A 21,637-nucleotide genomic window follows, 5' to 3' on the forward strand; every position below is an offset into this window, starting at 1 on the left:
TCCCACTCATTTGGAGGGGCCTCAGGTTTGTTCTCACCTGCAGAGAAACACCATTAATTTGTCTTAAGGGTTATGGAGGGGGTGGGGGGAATGTGTATTTTCATTTCTGCATTTTGAGGAAGGTAATGAATCAGCAAAACCATGGACAGGCAAACCTTGGGAAGATGTCTCTTTCCCTAGCGATGGGACCCATCCCATCGCTGGACTAAAAACCCCCAAATGAAAACAGTCGCTTAGCGACTCCGTTCTTTATTCACGGCCCTCCTTTCCCCCCCCCCCCCCGCCGCACCTTCTCCTCCCCCGGCCCCCACGATGTTGCGGGAAGCAGTAAATCAGGGGGGGGGGCTTGTTGCTGTTCGGCGTCCACCGCCTCCCTCGCTTTTTCTCCTCCCCTGGCAAAACCAACCGCCCGTCTCCACACTGTCAGCGGGAGGAGCTGCGAGGTAAGCCGCGAGACGGAGGTGGGTCTCCTGGGCGGAGATGGGACGCCGTTGACCTCCGCCGGTTTCAAGCCTTTTAGGATGGGGCTTTTTTGGTAATGCTCGGGACCGAGGCACCGAATCGCCGGCCGAGCGCGACCTTCGGCGGGGCTGCGGGAGAGACGCCGCGCAGGGTTTGGCGGACGCCATGCAGCAGAAGCCGCAGAAGCCGCCGCCGCCGTTACCACAGGATACCTGAACTGACCCTCCAAAATTGCAGCCTGCTCGCTCCCTGACGGATCTGCTGGCTTCCTCCAACTCTCGGCTCCCGCCCCCGGAGGACCGAGGCAATAAACACCCGCCACAGAAGAGGTGAGTGAACTACAACTCTCTCTCTCTCTCTCTCTCACACACACACACACAAGCCACTTTGCCCGCGTAGAACTCCCGTTTGAAGCAAGCTTCCTGGGACCGCAGGGGAGACTCTGTTATGGGGACCGCGAGACTGTCAAATGGGTTCCCCTTTTGGGGTGTTTCTGAGGCGCGGATTCCCGGCAACGCCAATTGTTAGGGAGAGGCCGTCGCTCCCAGATTGGGGTGTGTGTATGTTGGGAGAGCCGTAGCTCTCGGAGGGACCCCAAATTCGGGAAAAGGTGGTTGGCGCGAGAAACCCCCTCACGACGAAATCTCTCTCTTTCGGGAAAGGCGTTCGGGGTTTTTCCCGCCGCCGTTCCCGCCCAGCCGCCCTGGCTATAGAACTTAATATCTGCAGGACAACAATATTAAGGGGGGGGGGGGTGGTAAGAGAGAGAGGGGTGGGGTTCTTTCCCCGCCCCTCGCCCCAACTCAGGCGCCCCTGACGGGGAGGCGGGCTTAGAACTTCCCACGCCAACCAATCGCGACGCCCAGGACAGTGAATGGCAAAGGGTGAGGAGGAGGGCGGCGTGGTGGGGGGGAGGGAGGAGGGGGGGGGGAGAAAGAGGCTGGAATGTGCAACCTGCTCAGTCTCTGCTTGGCGTCCCTTAGGACTTGTTAAGGGCTTCCGCTTTTCGCCACCGCTGCAGTGGCAGCAGCAGCAACCCTCCCGGCGGCCCCGATTTTCTTTGCGGCGGACGCTTCTCTTGCCTTTTGCAGCCGCGGAGAGAGATAGCTACGGGGGATTGTATTTATTTATTGATTGCAGGGGGCGGGGGTGGAATCCCGCATTTGATTGGCTTTCGCCTCTCCTTTATAATTGTGTATTTTTATTGCAGATTCTGGAGGGAGCCAGGCATGGTGGATCCGGTAGCGGATCCTGGCAAGGAAACATGCCCCGATCCCGGCGGTGCCGCGGGGGGAGAAGAGTCTGCGGCAGCCACCACCACCGAGGCTGCGGTTCAGCCGCCCGCTCCCCCTCCTCCGGCGGCGGTGGCGGTGGCGGCGCCTCCTCCTCCTCGAGTGGGAGAGCCGGAGAAAAGTCGCGAAGAGCCGCCGATGCTCCACCTGGACCTCTACAACTTCGACTGTCCGGAAGCCGAAGGCAGCCGCTACGTGCTCACCAGCCCGCGCTCCCTCGAAGCCTGCGCTCGGAGCGCCGTCAAGCCCGTGGAGCTGCTCGCCAGGCCCCTCAGCGAGCTGATCAAGGAAGCCCCCGGCAGGTCGATGCGCGTAGCCGCCGGCCTCTATGAGGCCTACGAGATGGATCGGCAGAGGAAACTGCAGCAGTGCCGGGAGGAAAGGGAGAGGATCATCCGGGAGGAGAAGCGGAGGCTTTTCACGCCGGTCCTGACCGGAAGTCTGCCTTCCTCCCCGGCCTCCAGGACGGCCTTTAAAAGCAACCTGCCCGATGGGAGCTGCCCTGCGGCCGGCAAGCCGAAAACGGCTGGAGGCCGCACTCCTCCACCTCCTCCTCCTCTGAGTGGGCCCAAGACCAAGAAGAGCCACTCCTTGGATTCCCTGCAAAAGAGGAGAGAGGGCTTCTCCACCAAGACCTCCTCCGACTCGGGTGCCTCTTCTTCTTACAGCGGAGACAGCGGCCGGGACAAATGGACCCAAGGGGTGCCTAGGACTAAGAGCGTGGCCACCATGACCTCCCTGGTGGGCCGCAGCTTCAGCCTGAGTGACCTGAGCCACTCCCCGCAAACCGCCCAGAAAGTGGAGAGGATCGTCAGGGAAGTGAAGCAGAGGAAAGGCTTCAAGGAGGTCTCCGAAAGGGACCGGAAAATTGCCGCCCTGATGATAGCCAAACACCAAGAGGAGAGCCTGTGGAAGGAGCAGCGCTACAGCGCCCACCTCCAGTGGGACGTGCAGCGGAGGGTGGTGGAGCAGAGGAGGGAGCTGGAGGAGCGGCAGAAGCAGCGTGCTTTGGTGCAGGGCCGCCGGATGTGGGAATCCCGGCTGGAGAAGCGACGTGGCCGCCTGAGCCATAGCTGGGAGGAGGCTGCCCAGGTGAAGCAAAGGCAGACCTTGGTGGAGGACGAGAAGTGGCAGGAGCACATGGAGAAGCAGGAGCGCCTGAAGAGGGAGAGGCTGGAGAAAGCCGCCGTGGAGGACAAGAAGAGGAAACGCCACCAAGAGCACAACCTGAAGGCTCAGGAAGAAAACAAGAAGGAGGTCCAGGTGCGAGAGGTGCAGCTGCTGCAAGAAAAGCTCACCTTGGCGGCCCAGAAGAAGCTTGTGAAGGAACAGCTGGTTCAGAAAGAGAAGAAGCTGCTCAACCAAGCTGACAAGCAGAAACACGAGACCATTCTCAAGGGACTGGCTAAGCAGGAGGCCGAAGGACGGGCCGTGCTGCGGGCAGCCATGGAAGGGAGCCTGAGCAAAGCTCAGGAGAACTACGAGCAGCTCGTGGAGAAAAGGAACCAGGAACTGAGAGAGAGAGCCAGGCGGGAAGATCTGCAGATCCAGAAAGCCAAGCTGGCAGCAGAGCGCAAAGACCGGGAGCAGAAGGAGCACCTGAGGGCCTTAGCCCAAGCCTCGGAGAGGAAGCTCCAGCATGCGGCTCAGGTGGCCGAGGAGGTCGTCCAGCAGAAAGCTCGGAAGGTGGTGCAGAACCGGCTGGAAAAGGAGAAGGTGCAGAAAGTGAACAAGAAGAAAGTCGAGCAGTGGGAAGACATCCGCCGGAAGGAGATCCTGTTGTCTATTGAGAAGAAGCTGGAGCGAAGTGAACAGATTTGCAAGGAGAAGAAAATTGTCTTGGATAGTGCAAAGTCCGTGGCTCGAGCGTCATTCCACGTGAGGGAAAGGGTCCGCGAGGAGATGAACATGCGCACCTTTGACAAGATGGCCTTTGAGGCAGAACTACAGGCCACCCTGGTTAAAAAATGAGTTGTCTTTTTTGTTTGGGATTCAGGTAGAGATTTCTGTCTTTGCTGCCTATTGTCAGAATTGGGAGATTTTTTTTAAAAGAAAAGTTATTATTTTGGGAAGCACAAAAACTCGAGCATATATTTCATAGACCTTTTTCAAATGCTCTTGTTATACGTATTCAAAAAAACTTTCAATTATCTATACAAAGAAAATATGTATCCCTTCCTCGGTTGAATAAAATACTGTTTTCATGGAATAAAATCAAGACACATACATTTTATATATTAAGAATCTGTTCCCATCCTCAAGGGCCATTTCAGTTCCTTCAAGTTCAAATGAAGTATTATCATATTGATATATTTGAGTCTTAATTTGAATGTCACTCTGCCATGGAACCTTTGGTCTCTTATATGTATCCCTATTTGAAAAGAGTTTATCTGGCCCGTGTGGTGCACTTTATTTATCCTTGCTGTTGGAAACTCTAGGCCTTGTAACATTTTAATAACAAAACTGAAATTCTGATTCATGACAGGAAAGCATGTGGAAAAACTTGTTCCAATAAAATTGCAAACGTGTAGAAAGTCATTTATACAGTCCCTTTCATTGACTATTATTTATTTTATGTATTAATCAATTTAATATGGCTATACGTCTCTCCAAATAAATTCCGGGTAACAAGCAAAGGAAAAAACAAGTCTTTTCATTAAAACCAAATGAAAACAAAACAAGTGAAGTTCCAATTAAATTTCCATAATCACCAATCACGTGGACCAATGCCAGACACCCATAATTAACATCCTGGCTTCAATATCTGGGGGAATAGCCAGGTCTTCATAGTCTACATTTCTCAAGATTCACAGTGAAAAGAGTAAGCCTTAAATATATTATTATCAGTAATGATATATGCAATTTATTATACCAAACCTATTGAGTCAACTTGAAAACATCATCTTGCTGCGTTCAAATGTGTTCTACGTATAGTGTACTTGTATTGTAAAATGATATTTTGGGATAAAAAATAAGTATTAACACCACAGGGAAAGGTTTATGAAAATCCTACATATTAATACATTCATCAGCTTAACACTATAATTGATACACCTGTATGTCAAGGATGTCTTGGTGCTAATAACAAAATGTAAGAACATGTTTTGGAATCAATATGTTTTTTTAATATTTCTGCTCAACAGCAAACACATTTTATTAATTGAGGAATAACTTCAATGATGTCTAACCCCGTGAGACTTCTGTGCAGAAATAAATCACATTTATTCTCTGCTTAGTTGTTAAAATCAGAACATCTCGCTATGCAAGTGGTATCTTATAAGCCTGTGGTTTAGACAATGTTTGCTTTAAAAGCTCCAGGGTGGACTCTGTTTTTAAATAAGGCAATGGTTTAGGCAGCAGATGCTGGTAATGAGGTGAGAAAGAACTAGCACTGAAGTAGTGGAAAATGGGGCTGGTTGGGTTACATGGAAGGAAGATATGCTGCTTTCCTGCTGAAAATGAATCCCCAGCTACCAGTCCCATTGGCATCTGTATATTGATATGGAAAGATAATATGATTTTGTCCTGGATTTAAAGATAAGCATCGTGGTATGGTATTAAAAATAACTATTATGAAACACATAATGTTGCAAGCAAAATTCCCTTCAAAATTTGACGTGTGTCAAAAAAAGTCTGCTCTTATAAGCAAACAGAATTTTCTGGGTCATGAACCTATACTTTGAGACTATATGCCAGATAATCTTTTGTAAAAAAAAAAAGCCTCTTGAATGGTATCTTTGAAATATTTTTATTTTGTTTAAAGGGTATGAGAGTTGTGATATAGCACTGCTCAAAAAAATAAAGGGCACACTCAAAGAACGCATCCTAGATCTGAATGAATGAAATATTCTCATTGAATATCTTGTTCTGTATAAAGTTGAATGTGCTGACAACATGTGAAATTGATTGTCAATCAGTGTTGCTTCCTAAGTGGACAGTTTGATTTCACAGAAGTTTGTTTTACTTGGAGTTATATTGTGTTCTTTTGAGTGTTTCCTTTATTTTTCTGAGCGTTTTGGAATGTGTAAACTTGCAAATTTGCTGAGTGCATTCCAAATAATCATGATCACAAAAGGCAGATTACTTGGAGTAGCTTATAGCCTGTGACAATATCTTGAATACCATCAAACAATAATATTTGCTTATCTGAGGTAATTGGGAAAGGATGGATCAAGATGCCAAATCCAGTCTAAATGTCTGGTTTACACTTTAATGAACCAGAGCGGATGAAGTTTACTGGTTTTAAATCCCTAAACTTATTACAAGGGCAAATTCCCAGATGGAAACCACATTCTTATGCAGGAACAAGTTATTAAGCAATCAAAAACAAATCCTGTAAACTACATTGACTAACAACTTTAATTCAATTTAATTGTTAAGCCAAATTTACGTTTTATTGAAGAGTGGTCCTTCGATATGCCATTAAAGACCAAGAGAAGCCTTAAACTGAAAAAAAGGAAGTGTTTCTTAAAACATGACATTCTAGCTGGTCAGAATATTGTTGGTTCAAGGGGATGCATTCTTACATATGTACAGTATAAATAAAATCCGGTGGGACACTTCAAGACTTCAAGACTTGTAGAGTTTTTTTATTTCAACTTCCTGTTGTCCAAATATGTTGACTTCATTTTCCAAACTACTTAGTCCAACGGTCTCCAATCTTGGCAACTTTAAGACTTGTGGACTTCAACTCCCAGAATTCTTCAGCCAGCTGGCTGAGGAATTCTGGGAGTTGAAGTCCACAAGTCTTAAAGTTGCCAAGGTTGGAGACCTCTAACCTAGTTACCTAGTCAGTATGAAAAACACACAATAGTTGAGAATTATGAGAACTGAAGTCAAATTTACTCTTAGGGCTATGCTACCCCAAAAAACCAACAACCCCAGCTTTATTTTATAGAGGAACTTCTGTTACAGGTAGGCAAAATTTCATTAGTGCTGCATACATGAAAAAAGTTTGTTGGCTTCCCTCATGTGCTTTTTCATCTATCTACAACTTAAATGTGTGTGTTTGATATTTTGCTTTTGGGGCATCCTGACCCACACCCACCCCATATGGTTGCCCTTGAACCTGTGTTCTTTAGAAAGCTAGTCAAGACTTTCCCCAGGCTATGTGGTCTGGATGAATGAAATCCCAGATGGTTGAGCAACTGACATTTTTTAATCTGGTTGCCATGTTTTGGTTTATTGTTATTAGTTGTCTTTTCATGGATTAATTTTTTGTGTGTGCTTAGGTTGGGCTTGGGTTTATGGTGATTTCACGTTGTAATTAAATGGATATGATATTTTTCTTTCATTTTTATTAGTTTCTGTTGTATCTTTGAGTTTAGGATGATATGATGCCTATTTTAGTGTCATGTATCATGTTTTATCAACTCCCCCTCCCAATGGCATTGATGCTGGCAGAATGTAAAATGATTACTAAATTAATCATCCTAGCTGATATAACCTCCCCCACAGAGACTTATAAACAGAGCATCCAGATTATTTTTAATTCTCTTATTTTGCCATCTGCTTTGTGAAGCTATGCTGGGCAGTGAAAGCTTAATATTGAGGCTCTTCAAGACATTCTTTATTCCTTGCTGCTAACTTTCCCTCTTCTCCTACCTATCATCCAGAGTCACTTTCTTTGAGTTGAGTGGCCATATTAAAGAAAAATTCATATTTTAGAAATACTGTTTAACTACCATATTACTAGAAAGATGAAGCACAGATACATTCTAAACAAATGAGTAGAAAGAAAAAAAGATGTGGAATAAAATGTGAAAATTATCTTTGGCTGAATGATATATAGGTTATATATAGCATGCTTCCAATATAAGAGAATATATGTAGCTCAGATCTGAACTGAAAAGTCCTTAGTAGTCTCACATCTTTGTTATGGGTGCAAAGTATTCTGAGCTACGTTGTTACTTGCAGATCTTTCATCACCCAACTAGGTAATGTCAGGAGTTCAAGTGAGTGTGGTATTCACAGTTGTTCTTAAGGATGTACGATGTTGCATGGGCCATCTGGTTTTCCCATCTCCTCAAAATTAAAATACCCTGTTTGGCTTTTTAAACAGGGCACACTGTCACCAAAAGTGTGAATTGTGCCCATCACCAGACAAAATTAGACCATGAGTGGTCTAATTATTTATGCCCTATGTTTTCCATAAATCAAGGTTTGTACTTCTTACAAACCCCAGTAGCATGGGTGTGTGATGTCCTCAAATTGCAATAGAAAAGAAATACATCTTGGTCAAACAGAAGTAAACATGCTGCCATCACACTTAAGGTCCATTCTGGAGAAGTTGGGTAAGGAAAGGGATGAACCAAGAGCAAATGTTTCTGTCCTGTTTGAATTTATTGCCCCTTGGGATCCCACAAAGGCTTCTGTGAGCAGCTGTTCTGAGCCACTTTCCAATAGTCTGGCATGGTAATAAAGGAGAACAGATGGTGCCACTGCCCGGGCCTGGAGCATCAGTTACAATAGCCTTCCCCCATCCAGTCATTCCCACATGTATGAGATTGTAGCTGCCATCAGGCTATGCTGGGAGTTGTGCTTTATAATATGATTGGTTTAGGTTTAGTTGTCCATTTGAACATACTGTACATTTTATGGTGTGCAGATTATGGTTGACATGGTGGCTTAGCATTATGAGTGACCGTGACCACTGTGCCTAGTTTAAATGTAGTAGTTAAAACAAACAAAAGATTTTAAACAATGTGTGAACACAGAGCATGTAATGTTTAGCATTGCGTTCTATTTCTCTCTCTCTTTGGAAAAAGCCACTCATTACCCTCTGAATAAACAGCTATTTTTATATATCCAAAAGTAAATTACATTGCTATTTGGCTTCAGCAGGATGCAGTTCCAGACATACATTTAATTATGTAATAAATCAAATGCATAGGCCTTTTAATTCTGGGTAGTACACAAGATAAAAATTACCATACAACACAAATGGAAAATGATGATAATGCAGAGATTAAATTATCAAGAAAGGAAGCCTTCCTGCTTAGCGTTTCAAAAACTGGATGCCTTTATGCTAAGGCTGTTAGCATTGTTGCTGTAGTAACCCAGGATTTATCCCTTTGAATCCAAATGTATTCATCCAATTCTTATTGACTCTGCCCCTCCCAAATTGCCTTGCATTGTGCTGTAAATCAAATTCCATCTAGCACAAAAACCCTTAACGGTTGTACACTATATGATCTTTTACTGCTATTTAATATTTCCTTTCAATTCTTTTGAACACACAAGAAAAACAGGTAACTCTTCCCTTATAAATTAGGTGGAAAAATATAACATAGATAAAAGCACCTGGTTTGTACAGACCTGAATATTGGGGTGGGGGAAAATCATTTTAAAACCTCAGGCAGTTTATGGAAATCTTCCTTGGAATAATAGGAATCTTGCCCTTAGCCTAACTGGGGAGCTTTGTGTTTGAAATTTATTCTCTAGTGCTGCTGTGCCATCTAACACAGCTCAATTTCTATTTTCACTTACTGATATAAAACTTTGAAATATCACTTGCTTGTAAGCCGTCCTTAATGCAAAACCAAAGCATGTTTATAAAAATAAAATAAAAATATATAAAAAAATCCAAACTAAGAAAAAAGGGGGGAAAGGTGATGTTCTTTGTGTCTGCAAGTGTTCAGCAGCAAAATTTTAATTTAAATTATATATACAGTGTTCCCTCGATTTTCATGGGTTCGAACTTCGTGAATAGCCTATACCACGGTTTTTCAAAAAATATTAATTAAAAAATACTTCACGGTTTTTTTCCTATACCATGGCTTTTCCCATCCGATGATGTCAAACGTCATTGCCAAACTAATAATTTTTGCAAATAAATAACAAAACAAATAATTATTGTTAATAAATAATTAAGTTTATAAATATCAGGATCACTAAGTGTCTTATTCAATGGTGAGTACCAGTAATAATGGTGAGTAAATGGTTGTTAAGGGAATGGGAAATGGTAATTTAGGAGTTTAAAGTGTTAAGGGATGGCTTGTGATACTGTCCATAGCCAAAAATGTTGTATTTACTTCCGCATCTCTACTTCGCGGAAATTCGACTTTCGCAGGCGGTCTCGGAACGCATCCCCCGCGGAAATTGAGAGAACACTGTATTTTCATTAGACCTCGTGGCTAACACATCAATAACCTATCCATGCTTATATTTCAAACACTGAAGCAGAAAAAGAGGAGGCTAAGAAGTTTTGTTGTCAAGTTCAAACTGATGAGAGCATGTAAGCAAGATGTGCAATTGTGATTGTAGATTGGAAAGCCAAAGTTTAAAATTGTAAGGAGAAAATGTAATTGGACTACATGCCTAGGAAATAGAAATGTAACAGAAAAATTACTTGTAAGTTTTTTACTTATAAATTATTTTAAATTTATTATAAATTACTTATAATAACACTCCAATATTTATTAAACCGCTCCGAGTTTCTGGAGAGGGGAGGCATACAAATCTAATTAATAATAATAATAATAATAATAATAATAATAACAACAACAACAACAACAAAATGATATATACACAAACATCATCAGATTGAGTACACAGAAATCAATTTGATGTGCTGGTCCATTTTGTAAAAAGAAGAATAAGAGACCAAGTCTTGGATTGCCATTTTAAGATTAAATTGCAAATTGATAATGTAGAAATAATTGTTTTGATGGAAATCCCCATTAGAATCTTGAGGATAAAGAAAAGCATATGCCTTCCTGACAAATATTTTTTTTAAAGAAAAGGAATCCATTTTGTTGAGATCAATTGGAAGAGGTGATCTTCGCATGTCAAGAAAGAAAATTTAGATTAGATTCCAAAGAAGTGAAGGAGCAGATTTGGATTTACCATCCTCTTAAAATAAAAAAAATGGAATATAAATATTTAAGATTGAACATTAAGACTACGGAGAGGGGCGGAATGCAAATCTAATTAATAATAATAATAATAATAATAATAATAATAATAATAATAATAATAATAATAATAATAATAATAAAATAGGGCCAGCACCAGTGGTGAAATGTAGATGGTGCTAACCAGCTTGCGCTAGCCAGTAGGGCCAAATGCACTCAACCCTGCACACATGCACCAACATCATGATGCCCCCTTTTTGGGATGGTTTTCACATTCTGCACATTTGTGAGCTGGTACTGGAAAGTAAGTGGATTTCATCCCTTGCCAGCACCCTCATAAAGCAAAAGGAAGTACAGTATTTTATTACTATCAAGCATGGAAATCAGGAAACGCAAGCAGTTCAAATGTATATGAGGCTGCAAATGTATTGCAAGGTTAATTTAGCAGTCAAGTCAAATTGGTGGTAGATAAGAGTCAATAGAATTTGTTGGTATGTCCGTATAGCTAGGCTATGAGACCTTCGACATACACCGAGCAGAGATTAAGAAGAGTGTGGATGTGTGTGTGTTATAGCCAATAATGACACAGACTTAGTTATGCTGATTAAGTACTATTTACATATATACATAAAACAGAAACAATCCATAAAATGCACATAGCAAGCACTAAGCAATACAATATAAACTGCATATAACAAGCACTAAACAATACACACTCCCCCCTCAAGGTAAAGACAAAAGTGAATGAGCAATTCAGCATCATTGTCAGGAGGGAGTACTGGCGCCCCCTTATGGCGAAACTCTTAAAGTGATATTACTACTTAAAATACAATAAACTACAATAGGCAGTTTAACATGGCAATTCCAAATAACCATGTACCATGTACTAACAGAACTGAAGGGACTTAGTTTCTTATGGGCATGAAGGGATTCAACTGAAGACAATGTTTGACCCTTCCCTCAGGCTCAGCCTGGTTATCCCCTACAATTACTTGAGGAAATCAAATTTGGATAGAATTAGATTCTCAACTATTTATTTATTTATTCAATTTTTATGCTGCCCTTCTCCTTAGACTCAGGGCGGCTACAACATTTTACCCACCTCGGAAGGATGGAAGGTTGAGTCAACCTTGAGCCGGTGATGAGATTTGAACCGCTGACCTTCAGATCTACAGTCAGCTTCAGTGGCCTACAGTACAGCACTCTACCTGCTGCGCCACCCCGGCTCTTAACTATGTTAAAATGAAACAATTATATCAATGAATAATAATTAAATACATTAATGAAAAAGACTATATAAATATGTGAATGGAAAAGATTACATAAGCATGAATTTACTGTCAATATAAGTAGTTGTATTATAAACCTACATGTTATGTAGTTGTATTGTATTGTCTATTTTTTGTATATGTGTCTCTTTGGTTTTTAAATGTAAATAACTTAATAAAAATTACTTTTTAGAATAAATAAATTTGGATATAATTTACCTTCAGGAAACACATATTAAAATAGAAGACAGAAAATATTTGGTTAATAAAAAATTAGAAGAATTTAGCTCAGCTGGACTAAACAAGAGAAATGAAGTTGTCTTATATCTAAAATCTCAGTTTAAACCTAAGCTAATAGTATCAGATGAATATGGTAGATTTGTAGCAATAGAAATGTATTTGGATAGGATAAAGACAATGGTAGCTATCAGTTATGGACCAATTAACATCTTTTGCTTATGAAAATTGGTGTCTGCTTAGTGACTGGAATAAAGTAACTGGACTGACTTGTCACAGAAAATCAAGTAAAAGGATAAAATTCTCACATGGTAAGGTATGTCAAATCTTCTCAGACAAAACAAGGTAAGTCTTCCAAAGATCTTCAAACTCAGAGGAATGCTCCAACTTTAAATTGATATTATTATTATTATTATTATTATTATTATTATTATTATTATTAATTAGATTTGTATGCCGCCCCTCTCCGCAGACTCGGGGCGGCTCACAACAGTGATAAAAAACAATATGTATTGACAAATCTAATAATTTAAAATCTAAAATAGCAATTGTACATTTAAAAAATCTAAAAACAAGGAACCCCAATATAAAAAACATACATACAGTCATATCATGCACTAAAACTACATAGGCAGGGGGAGATGTCTCAGTTCCCCCACGCTTGATGACAGAGGTGGGTTTTGAGGAGTTTATGAAAGGCAAGGAGGGTAGGGGCAGTTCTAATTTCTGGAGGGAGCTGATTCCAGAGGGTCGGAGCCGCCATAGAGAAGGCTCTTCCCCTTGGTCCCGCCAAACGACATTGTTTAGTTGATGGGACCTGGAGAAGGCCAACTCTGTGGGACCTGACCGGTCGCTGGGATTCGTGCGGCAGAAGGCGGTCTCGCAGGTATCCTGGTCCGGTGCCATGAAGGGCTTTATAGGTCATAACCAACACTTTGAATTGTGACCAGAAACTGATCGGCAACCAGTGCAGACTGCGGAGTGTTGGAGTAACATGGGCATATTTGGAAAAGCCCATGATTGCTCTCACAGCTGCACAAAGTTTCCGAACATTCTTCAAAGGTAGCCCCATGTAGAGAGCGTTACAGTAGTCGAGCCTCAAGGTGATGAGGGCATGAGTGCTAAAGGGCACCAATGGACAAGTAACTTAAAGAAGATCAAATGAAGGTAAAAGGAATATATTGAAAATCTGTGTAACAGAGGTGTCAACATGCAAGTTACCTTAAAAGATATATTAGTTACAGAAGATGATGTTAGTTACAATCAACACTCCAGGGATCACCATTGTGGAAGCTATAGGAACTGATGGAATATCTGTAGAAATATGGCAAGCAATAGAATAAAAAAACAAAAACAATACTTGATTTCTCCTGTTTAGGCTACCTGGCCAGATGATTTAGAAAGATAATTTCATCAATTCACAAGTCCATGTGGAATCTTTGGATAAGACTCCTCTCTTTCACCCTGTCTGCCTGTCTGCCTGTCTGCCTGTCTGTCTTCATTCATTTCCCCATTTATAGCTGTCTGTCAAGTGTAATGGGATTAACTATCTGTAGCTCTTTTTTTTGTACAACTCTGTTGTTCATGTTCTTGAACAGATCTTTGTAAGAGTCTCATCTGTCACAGTGCCTTTTGCTTTCATTCTTGATCTGAGGGCTGTGTGTGTGTGTGTGTGGAATCAAACCTAAAGTTTATTTCACCTTTGAGCTACATTCAACTAGCAAATTTCTTCTTCAGTTCTTGTGGCTCTGTGCCTAAAATCTGTCTGCTAGTGAACCAGGCCCCAGGAGAGATAGCTTTCGTTCACCGATCTCAAAAGATATTTTGAATTTTCCTCTCCTGCTTTGTTCCTGCCCTTTGTGCCTCTTTACATTTCCATTTGAAGCTGTGCACAGTACAGATTCTCCCTATGGCAGGAGCAAAGCCAAGGTACTTGAGCAAGCACAATAGAGCCGTGCTTCATGACTGTTAATTTTGTTCAGCCTTGATTCTTGGGCCTCAAGGCAGCTTCGTGTCTTTTCTAACAGTTTTTCTTTGTTAGTGACTGAGGGAGCCAGGTGGTTCTTCCTGTCTTGAAACGTTGCTTCTAATATTAATGCAATGTGTTTACATAACCAACTGTTTGGAGGTTACTGAACTTGGAGTCCCACCACCATCCCCAGCCAACATAAGGGATTCTAGCATAGTATTTCAGTAAGATTTGGAAAGACGGGGTTAGTTATTTGAAGAAGAAAACCACTGAAAGCTTCCCCCCACCCTTTCATTCTGTAGAATCACAAAGCTTTTTTCTAGTTCAGAGACTTTTGCTATATTGTGCTTGAGGGGTTGTGATCTCCGCATTCATGAATAAATTAGGCTCTCTTATCAGACTTATTCGGATAATTAGGTACTTCTTATTCATGGCAGGGTTCACATATTATGCTAAGCCAAACCCCAGCCACATTATGTGTGATTAGCACACATGTGGGAACCCAATTAGTATTATCTTGCTCTCAACAGGTCTCCCATCTTGCTTTGTTCCACTATCCCAAACTCTTAAAGGAAAAGGGCTATAATTGAAGTTGAGTTCTGTAAATTCAAAAGCATCACTTTTGGTAGTAGTGTTGGAAGAATTGTCCATCTGGGTTTGTTTGTTTGTTTGACTTCTATACCACCTGTTGTGGTTAGCTCTGGCCCAGCTCCTGCCCCAAGGACTGTGGATGTGGGGAGACATCGACATGCTGCAGGCCTGTTTTGCCCCCCCCCAGTGGAATCTGCTGATGAAGGCTCCTCTGACAAAGAAGACATGAGGGAGAAGGAGAGTGGGGCAGACAGCTCAGAAGGAGATCAATTATCTAGCTCCTCCTTGGATTCAGAACAAGAGTTAATGATACAGCCACGTATGCGGAGAGCGATGCATAGGCAACAACAGCTGAGAGATTATTATCAAAGAAAATGAGGCCACCTGTGGTTGGGTGGGGCTGTGGTAATCAGTGAGGCTGCTATAAATAGCAGCCTGTGGGTTTGGCCATTGTGGAGGATTATCTGATCGTTGTGTTTCGTGACTGCTTTACTGACTTTGACCTTTTGTGTGCTGATTTTTCCCCGCTTTGAAACTAAACCAGAGCAAAGTGTGTTTCACTTCGTGAAAGAAGAAGGACTGTGAATTGCCTCACAGCTGCAAGCTAAGTATCACAGAACTGATAAGGGACTTGTACCAATTACCAGTTTGTTTGGAGATGAGTGCTCTTTGTTATACCAAAAGATGGCTTGGTTTAAGTGAATTTTCATTATAAAGAACATTGTTTTGAATTTTCAAACATGTGTGTGTCTGAAATTTGTACTTGTGAATTTTTGGGAGGATTCTATCAGAGAGCCCGACAGAACAGCCACCCAATCCCGAAGGACTCAGGGTGGCTTACAGCAATATAAAATACAAGACAATAAAAAGAAGTCAAATATAAAATTAAATTATAAAACCATTAATTAAATACCCTAATAAACATGATAAACTAACCCAACATGCATACTAAACATTCATACCATTTGGCCATAGTTGCTATTGGTTCATGGCCCCCAGGCCTGCCGGCAAAACCAGGTCTTTGTTTTAGGGTGGTAGCAGTATGGACTCCGGGGGGGGGGGGAATTGATTCCATAGAGCCGGGGCGGCAACAGAGAAGGCCCTCCCCCACAGACCCGCCAACCTGCATTGCTTGGCTGACAGAACCTGGAGGAGGCCAACTCTGTGTGCTCTTATAGGTCTCCGGGAGGTATATGGCAAGAGACGCCCCCGTAAATAATCTGGTCCTGAGCCATATAGGGCTTTATTGGTAATAATCAACACCTTGAATTCAGTGAATGGGTTCAGTCCTAAGTGGAGAGAAAGACACTGGAAATATGGAGGCTGCTTGGAAGGATAGTTTCATAGTGAACAAGACCACATGGGTTTTAGGTCCTGAGCAGCTGAACACATGGAGTGGAGAGTGAGTGTTATTTATACCCTCTCTTGGGGCTTTGAACTTGAGCTTCCTGTTTTGTGGCAAGGGCATGTGTCCTATTAGTTACAGACTCCCATGTGGAGTCATGTTTCTCTGAATTGACTTTGGTTGAACCTTGCTGGGTGATGTAATGAAGGGACTTGGGTGTGCCAAGTGGTGAGCTCTGCTGATAGATAATCCTATTATGTCCCAGAGGATCATATCTTAATCCCAGCACCCTGGAGTTGAAGTCTTTTGTTTTGTAGATCAGCTGGCCCAGTCTAAATGTGTACTAAATATCTGCTGGGGGCAGGGAGCTGCTCTTTGTCTTTAAAAACCCATTTCTCCTTTTCTCATCCAGGGAAATATAATCTGCCTTTTTAATATTTAATATTTCTTAAAAAGTATTGGAAAATGCTTTTCCAAATTTCTTGATCTCACTAATTAAAATTGGTCCTGTCTCCAGCGGATCTTCCAAAATATATGCCCTATCGTCAGTAAAAGCCTGCACTTTATATTCCTCCTTCCTTATTTTTAATCCCTGTATGTCTTGATTATCGCTTACAGATCTTAACAGTGTTCCTAATGCTAGTATAAGAAAAAGTGGGGATAAGGGGCATACCCCTTTTGTTATATTTACCTTTTCCATCAAGTCCTTATTTAGTAAAATTTTGGCAGATTGGTTTGTATATATTACTTAAATTAAACAAGAGAATCTTCCTCTGAATTTCATCTTTTCTAATTGCCAATCCAAGTTATTGAATATTTTTAAAGCATCAATAAATATTAATGTCAATTGTTTTTCTATATATAGGTCATAGTATTCCACAAGGTTTAATATGATTTTAATGTTATTCCTTAACTGTCTATTTCGTAAGAATCTGTTCTGGTCTGAGTGAATTAATTAATTTTTATTTAGCCTTTCAATGATAATTGTAACAAATACCTGCATTTAACAGTGATATTGGTTTATATTTCTTAATTAATAGTTTATCTGTATCCTCTTTAGGTATTATATAAGCTTCTTTCCACGATTCTGGTATCCTTGCCTTCTCCATTGCCTCATTATATACATCCAACATGAACATTTCTAAAAGTCCCGGAATTGTTTTATAAATATCTGAGGTTATTCCATCTGGTCCAGGTGTTTTATTGTGTGGTTTTTTTTGTTTATTGATGGCATTTCTGATTTTTGTTATTGTTATTTCCTTATTTAACATGTTCCTATCCTCCTCTGACACCATTGGCAATTTCCTCTCCTCCAAGTAGTCTTTAATGTCTTCTTCCTTAGTCTCTCCTTTCTTCTATAATTCCATGAAAAAAATGTGAACAATGGCTTTTTTCTCTGCCGATCTATTATGTAGTTTCCCATTCCCATCTAATAATTGTCCAATTGATCTCTCTGCTCTCTCTTTTCTAAGTTTAAGCACACTAGGTTTTAATATCGTAGAGTAAGTTAATTCCAAAATTCACTTGTAATTTAGAACCATATAATAAGCAAATCTATTTGTTATTATCCATTACATTTTTAAATTATAAGTTCCTTGTCCAATGTAATGACTGCACTTCGCAACTTTCTCAGTCTCTAGATGTGTATTCTTTCCCAAGGTCATTTCGCTTTGTCACCTTCTGTTCACTCATGAGTGCTCTTCTTCCTCTTCCACCAACTTTCTCTTACTTTCTTCACTTTACCACAATGCTTTCCCAATCTGTCTTTTAAGTCCTTTCACAGTTCAGTTTATAGCTCAAACCAATCCTTCACCTATCCTCCACTCTGTTACTCGAACAATGTCCTGCATAGCAAAGGACTGCTGTCTTCGACATGACCGGTACACCATCTGAGGATGCTACCGGTGTGCACGTAGAGCCGGGGTGGCGCAGCAGGTAGAGTGATGTACTGCAGGCCACTGAAGCTGACTGTAGATCTATAGCGTAATATGAGAGCTGGGGTGGTGCAGCAGGTAGAGTGCTGTACTGCAGGCCACTGAAGCTGACTTTAGATCTGAAGGTCAGCAGTTCAAATCTCATCACCGGCTCAAGGTTGACTCAGCCTTCCATCCTTCCCAGGTGGGTAAAATGAGGACCCGGATTGTGGGGGCAATATGCTGGCTCTGTTTTTAAAAAGTGCTATTGCTAACATGTTGTAAGCCGCCCTGAGTCTAAGGAGGAGGGCGGCATAAAAATCAAATAAAAAATAAATAAATAAAAAATAAAAATAAATAAAAATAAAAAATAAAAATAAAAATAGGAAAAAAAATTAATAAAAAAAATAATATAAAATAAAATAAAATAAAATAAAATGAAAATGAAAATGAAAATGAAAATGAAAATGAAAATGAAAATGAAAATGAAAATGAAAATGAAAATGAAAATGAAAATGAAAATGAAAATGAAAATGAAAATGAAAATAAATAAATAAAAATCAGTGTGAGATTTGGCTTCTGCACATGCGCAGCAAGTGAAATCTTGCATGAGGACACATGCGTAAGCGAGATTTAGGTGATTTTCCACGCATGCTCAGAAGCAACAAATTGGCAAAAATCGCAAAAATATTTGGTTTCTCTTTAGATCATATAAATCTTTTCTTTCCTTCAGTGTTTGAAAAAAATGGAAAATTAATAGACAATGGCAAACTGTGAAAATGTAAGTGAGAAAGGATGGGATATTTATTTTTATCAACAGAAGTGTTATATCGAATTCATTCTAGTTCTTGACATTACTGTTAGATATATATATATATATATTTGTTATGTAACTAGCACAGATTTAATCTCTTATAGAGATGTACTCAGGACATAGCTATGTAGGCTCTCCTTATGCAGCATTAGTTACATAATGCTTCATGGGGAGAAGCTACATAGCTATGCCTTAAGCACATCTATTAAATTGATGTTAAATAATTCCATGTTACTCTTTATTTAGAGCTGCCATTGAGTTGCCAATTTCTTTCAGCCACAAATGTTAAGAATGGAAATGTTGCAATCCAAGTCTATACATGATGCTTTGTTTTTCATCTGCTCTCTAAAGCTAGGCCAGGGGTCTCCAACCTTGACAACTTTAAGACATATAGACTTCAACTTCCAGAATTCCTCAGCCAGCTATGATGGGAGTTGAAGTCCATACGTCTTAAAGTTGTCAAGGTTGGAGACCCTTGCTAAGTGATTGGCAGACTGAATTGAGAACTGAAACAGTTATAGAAAGAATCCAAACCAAGAAGTGTCTAATACAGCCTGAAAATTAAATGCCAGGAAAGTCTCCCAAATGATCATACTGCTATTCGTGTTTTACAGACCAATTCCAATCATAATTCATCATCCATTTGGACTGTGTATCAGTGGGTTTTTTCACATGCTTTCCCTACTTATAAAGTAATACTCCATTGATTACTGCCTACGCACCCACATTAACGAACCGGGATGAAGTAAAGGACACGTTTTATGCCCTACTTTCATATGTGAAGCACACCAACAAGTAGTGCTGACTACCCTGATGTATGCCAGTGAGATTTGGACTGTATACAGGAAACATGCTAGGCCAGCGATGGTGAACCTTTTTTCCCTCGGGTGCCAAAAGAGTGCGTGCACATGCTATCATGCATGTGTGAGTGCCCATGCCCAAATTCAATGCCTGGGGAGGGTGGAAATAGCTTACTCCACCCCCTGGACGCCCTCTGGAGGCCAGGAATGGCCTGTTTCCCAACTTCTGGTGGGCCCAGTAGGCTCATGTTTCACTCTCCCCAGTCTCCAAAGGCTTCCCTGAAGCCAGGGGAGGGTAAGAAGCCCTCCCCCACCCCCCTGGAGGTTTTCTGGAAGCCAAAAACACCTTCCCAGAGCCTCTATGTGAACCAGCACACAAATGTATGTTGAAACTGAGCTAGGGCAATGGCTCTCATGCCAGCAAGGGGCGAGTACAAGTGCACTAGAGTGCCTTCCGTCCCCTGTCCTATTGCTCTCCTATATCTCCTATACCTTTCTTCTATTCCTATATTTTATTTATTTTGTTATTTATTAATTAGATTTGTATGCCGCCCCTCTCCGCAGACTCGGGGCGGCTAACAGCAGTAAAAAGACAAATACAGTGATACCTTGTCTTACAAACTTAATTGGTTCCGGGCCGAGGTTCTTAAGGTGAAAAGTTTGTAAGACGAAATAGTGTTTCCCATAGGAATCAATGGAAAAGCAATTAATGCGTGCAAGCTCAAAATTCACCTCTTTTGCTAGCCGAAGCACCCGTTTTTGCATTGCTGGGATTCTCCTGAGGCTCCCCTCCATGGGAAACCCTACCTCCGGACCTCTGTGTTTTTGCGATTCTGCAGGGGAATCCCAGCAGGAGAATCCCAGCAGTGCAAAAATGGGTGCTTCGTTGGCAACGGAAGTCGGGAGGTGGAGTTTCCCAGCGAAGGGAGCATCAGTGAAATTGCAGCATCGCAAAAACACCGAAGTCCTCAAAACCCCACTTCCAGACCTCTGTGTTTTTGTGATGCTGTGATTTCACTGAAGCTCCCCTCGCTGGGAAACCCCACCTCTGGACTTCTGTTGCCAGCGAAGCGCCTGTTTTTGTGCTGCTGGATTCCTCTGCTGGGATTCCTCTGCAGCATCACAAAAACACGGAAGTCCGGAGGTGGGGTTTCCCATGGAGCAGAACCTCAGGAGAATCCCAGCAGCGCAAAACAGGGGCTTCGCGGGCAACAGAAGTCCGGAGGTGGGGCATACCAGCGGCGGTGGTAGATTTGTAAGGTGAAAATAGTTTGTAAGTAGAGGCAAAAAAAATTTAAACCCCTGGTTTGTATCTCAAAAAGTTTGTATGACGAGACGTTTGTAAGACGAGGTATCACTGTATAACAAATCTAATATAAAAAGTAATTTTAAAAAACCCAATTTAAGAGACCAATCATACAAACAGACATACCATGCATAAATTTTATAAGCCTAGGGGGAAGGGAATATCTCAATTCCCCCATGCCTGATGACAGAGGTGGGTTTTAAGGAGCTTATGAAAGGCAAGGAGGGTGGGGGCAACCCTGATATCCGGGGGGGAGTTGGTTCCAGAGGGTTGGGGCCGCCACAGAGAAGGCTCTTCCCCTGGGTTCCGGCATTGTTTAGTCGACGGGACCCGGAGAAAGCCAACTCTATGGGACCTAACCGGTCGCTGGGATTCGTGCGGCAGAAGACGGTCCCGGAGATATATCTCTTCTTCTATTCTTTCATTGATATATTCTATTCCTATAACTTCTCTTCTCTTCTTTCTTAAATATATTTTACTATGAGTATCTCCTCTATAACCTTCATCATGTAATTTACTATGTGTATACCCACTAAAACCCTCATTGTGCATTGGACAAAATCAATCAATCAATCAATAAAAAATATTGGCCCGTGTGCTAGGAAATTGAACCACTTCTGCATGACCTGCCTCCATAGTCTGCAGAGAGGGGTGGCATACAAATCTAATTAATAATAATAATAATAATAATAATAATAATAATAATAATAATAGAAGTCTGAGGATACAATGGGAGGATAAGGTGCCTGACACAGAAGTCCTCTCCAGAGCAGGCCTGACATCAA

General features: G+C 41.6%; 1 protein-coding gene across 3 annotated transcripts; it reads left to right on the forward strand.

Moving 5' to 3' along the window:
• Positions 1–348: 348 nt before the first annotated feature.
• Positions 349–4,292, forward strand: CCDC177 (coiled-coil domain containing 177). Of its 3 annotated transcripts, none has more exons than XM_070758685.1 (2): positions 349–791; positions 1,673–4,292. In XM_070758685.1, the coding sequence occupies exon 2, from the start codon at positions 1,692–1,694 to the stop codon at positions 3,723–3,725; it is 2,034 nt and encodes a 677-aa protein (XP_070614786.1). In that variant the 5' UTR covers positions 349–791; positions 1,673–1,691; the 3' UTR covers positions 3,726–4,292. The 3 variants fall into 3 exon arrangements, with proteins under 3 accessions (XP_070614786.1, XP_070614802.1, XP_070614794.1); XM_070758701.1 differs by lacking the exon at positions 349–791 and adding an exon at positions 903–1,016; XM_070758693.1 differs by lacking the exon at positions 349–791 and adding an exon at positions 1,260–1,346.
• Positions 4,293–21,637: the final 17,345 nt, after the last annotated feature.

This window comes from Erythrolamprus reginae, chromosome 1 (assembly GCF_031021105.1).
Source record: "Erythrolamprus reginae isolate rEryReg1 chromosome 1, rEryReg1.hap1, whole genome shotgun sequence".
NCBI lineage: Eukaryota > Metazoa > Chordata > Lepidosauria > Squamata > Dipsadidae > Erythrolamprus > Erythrolamprus reginae.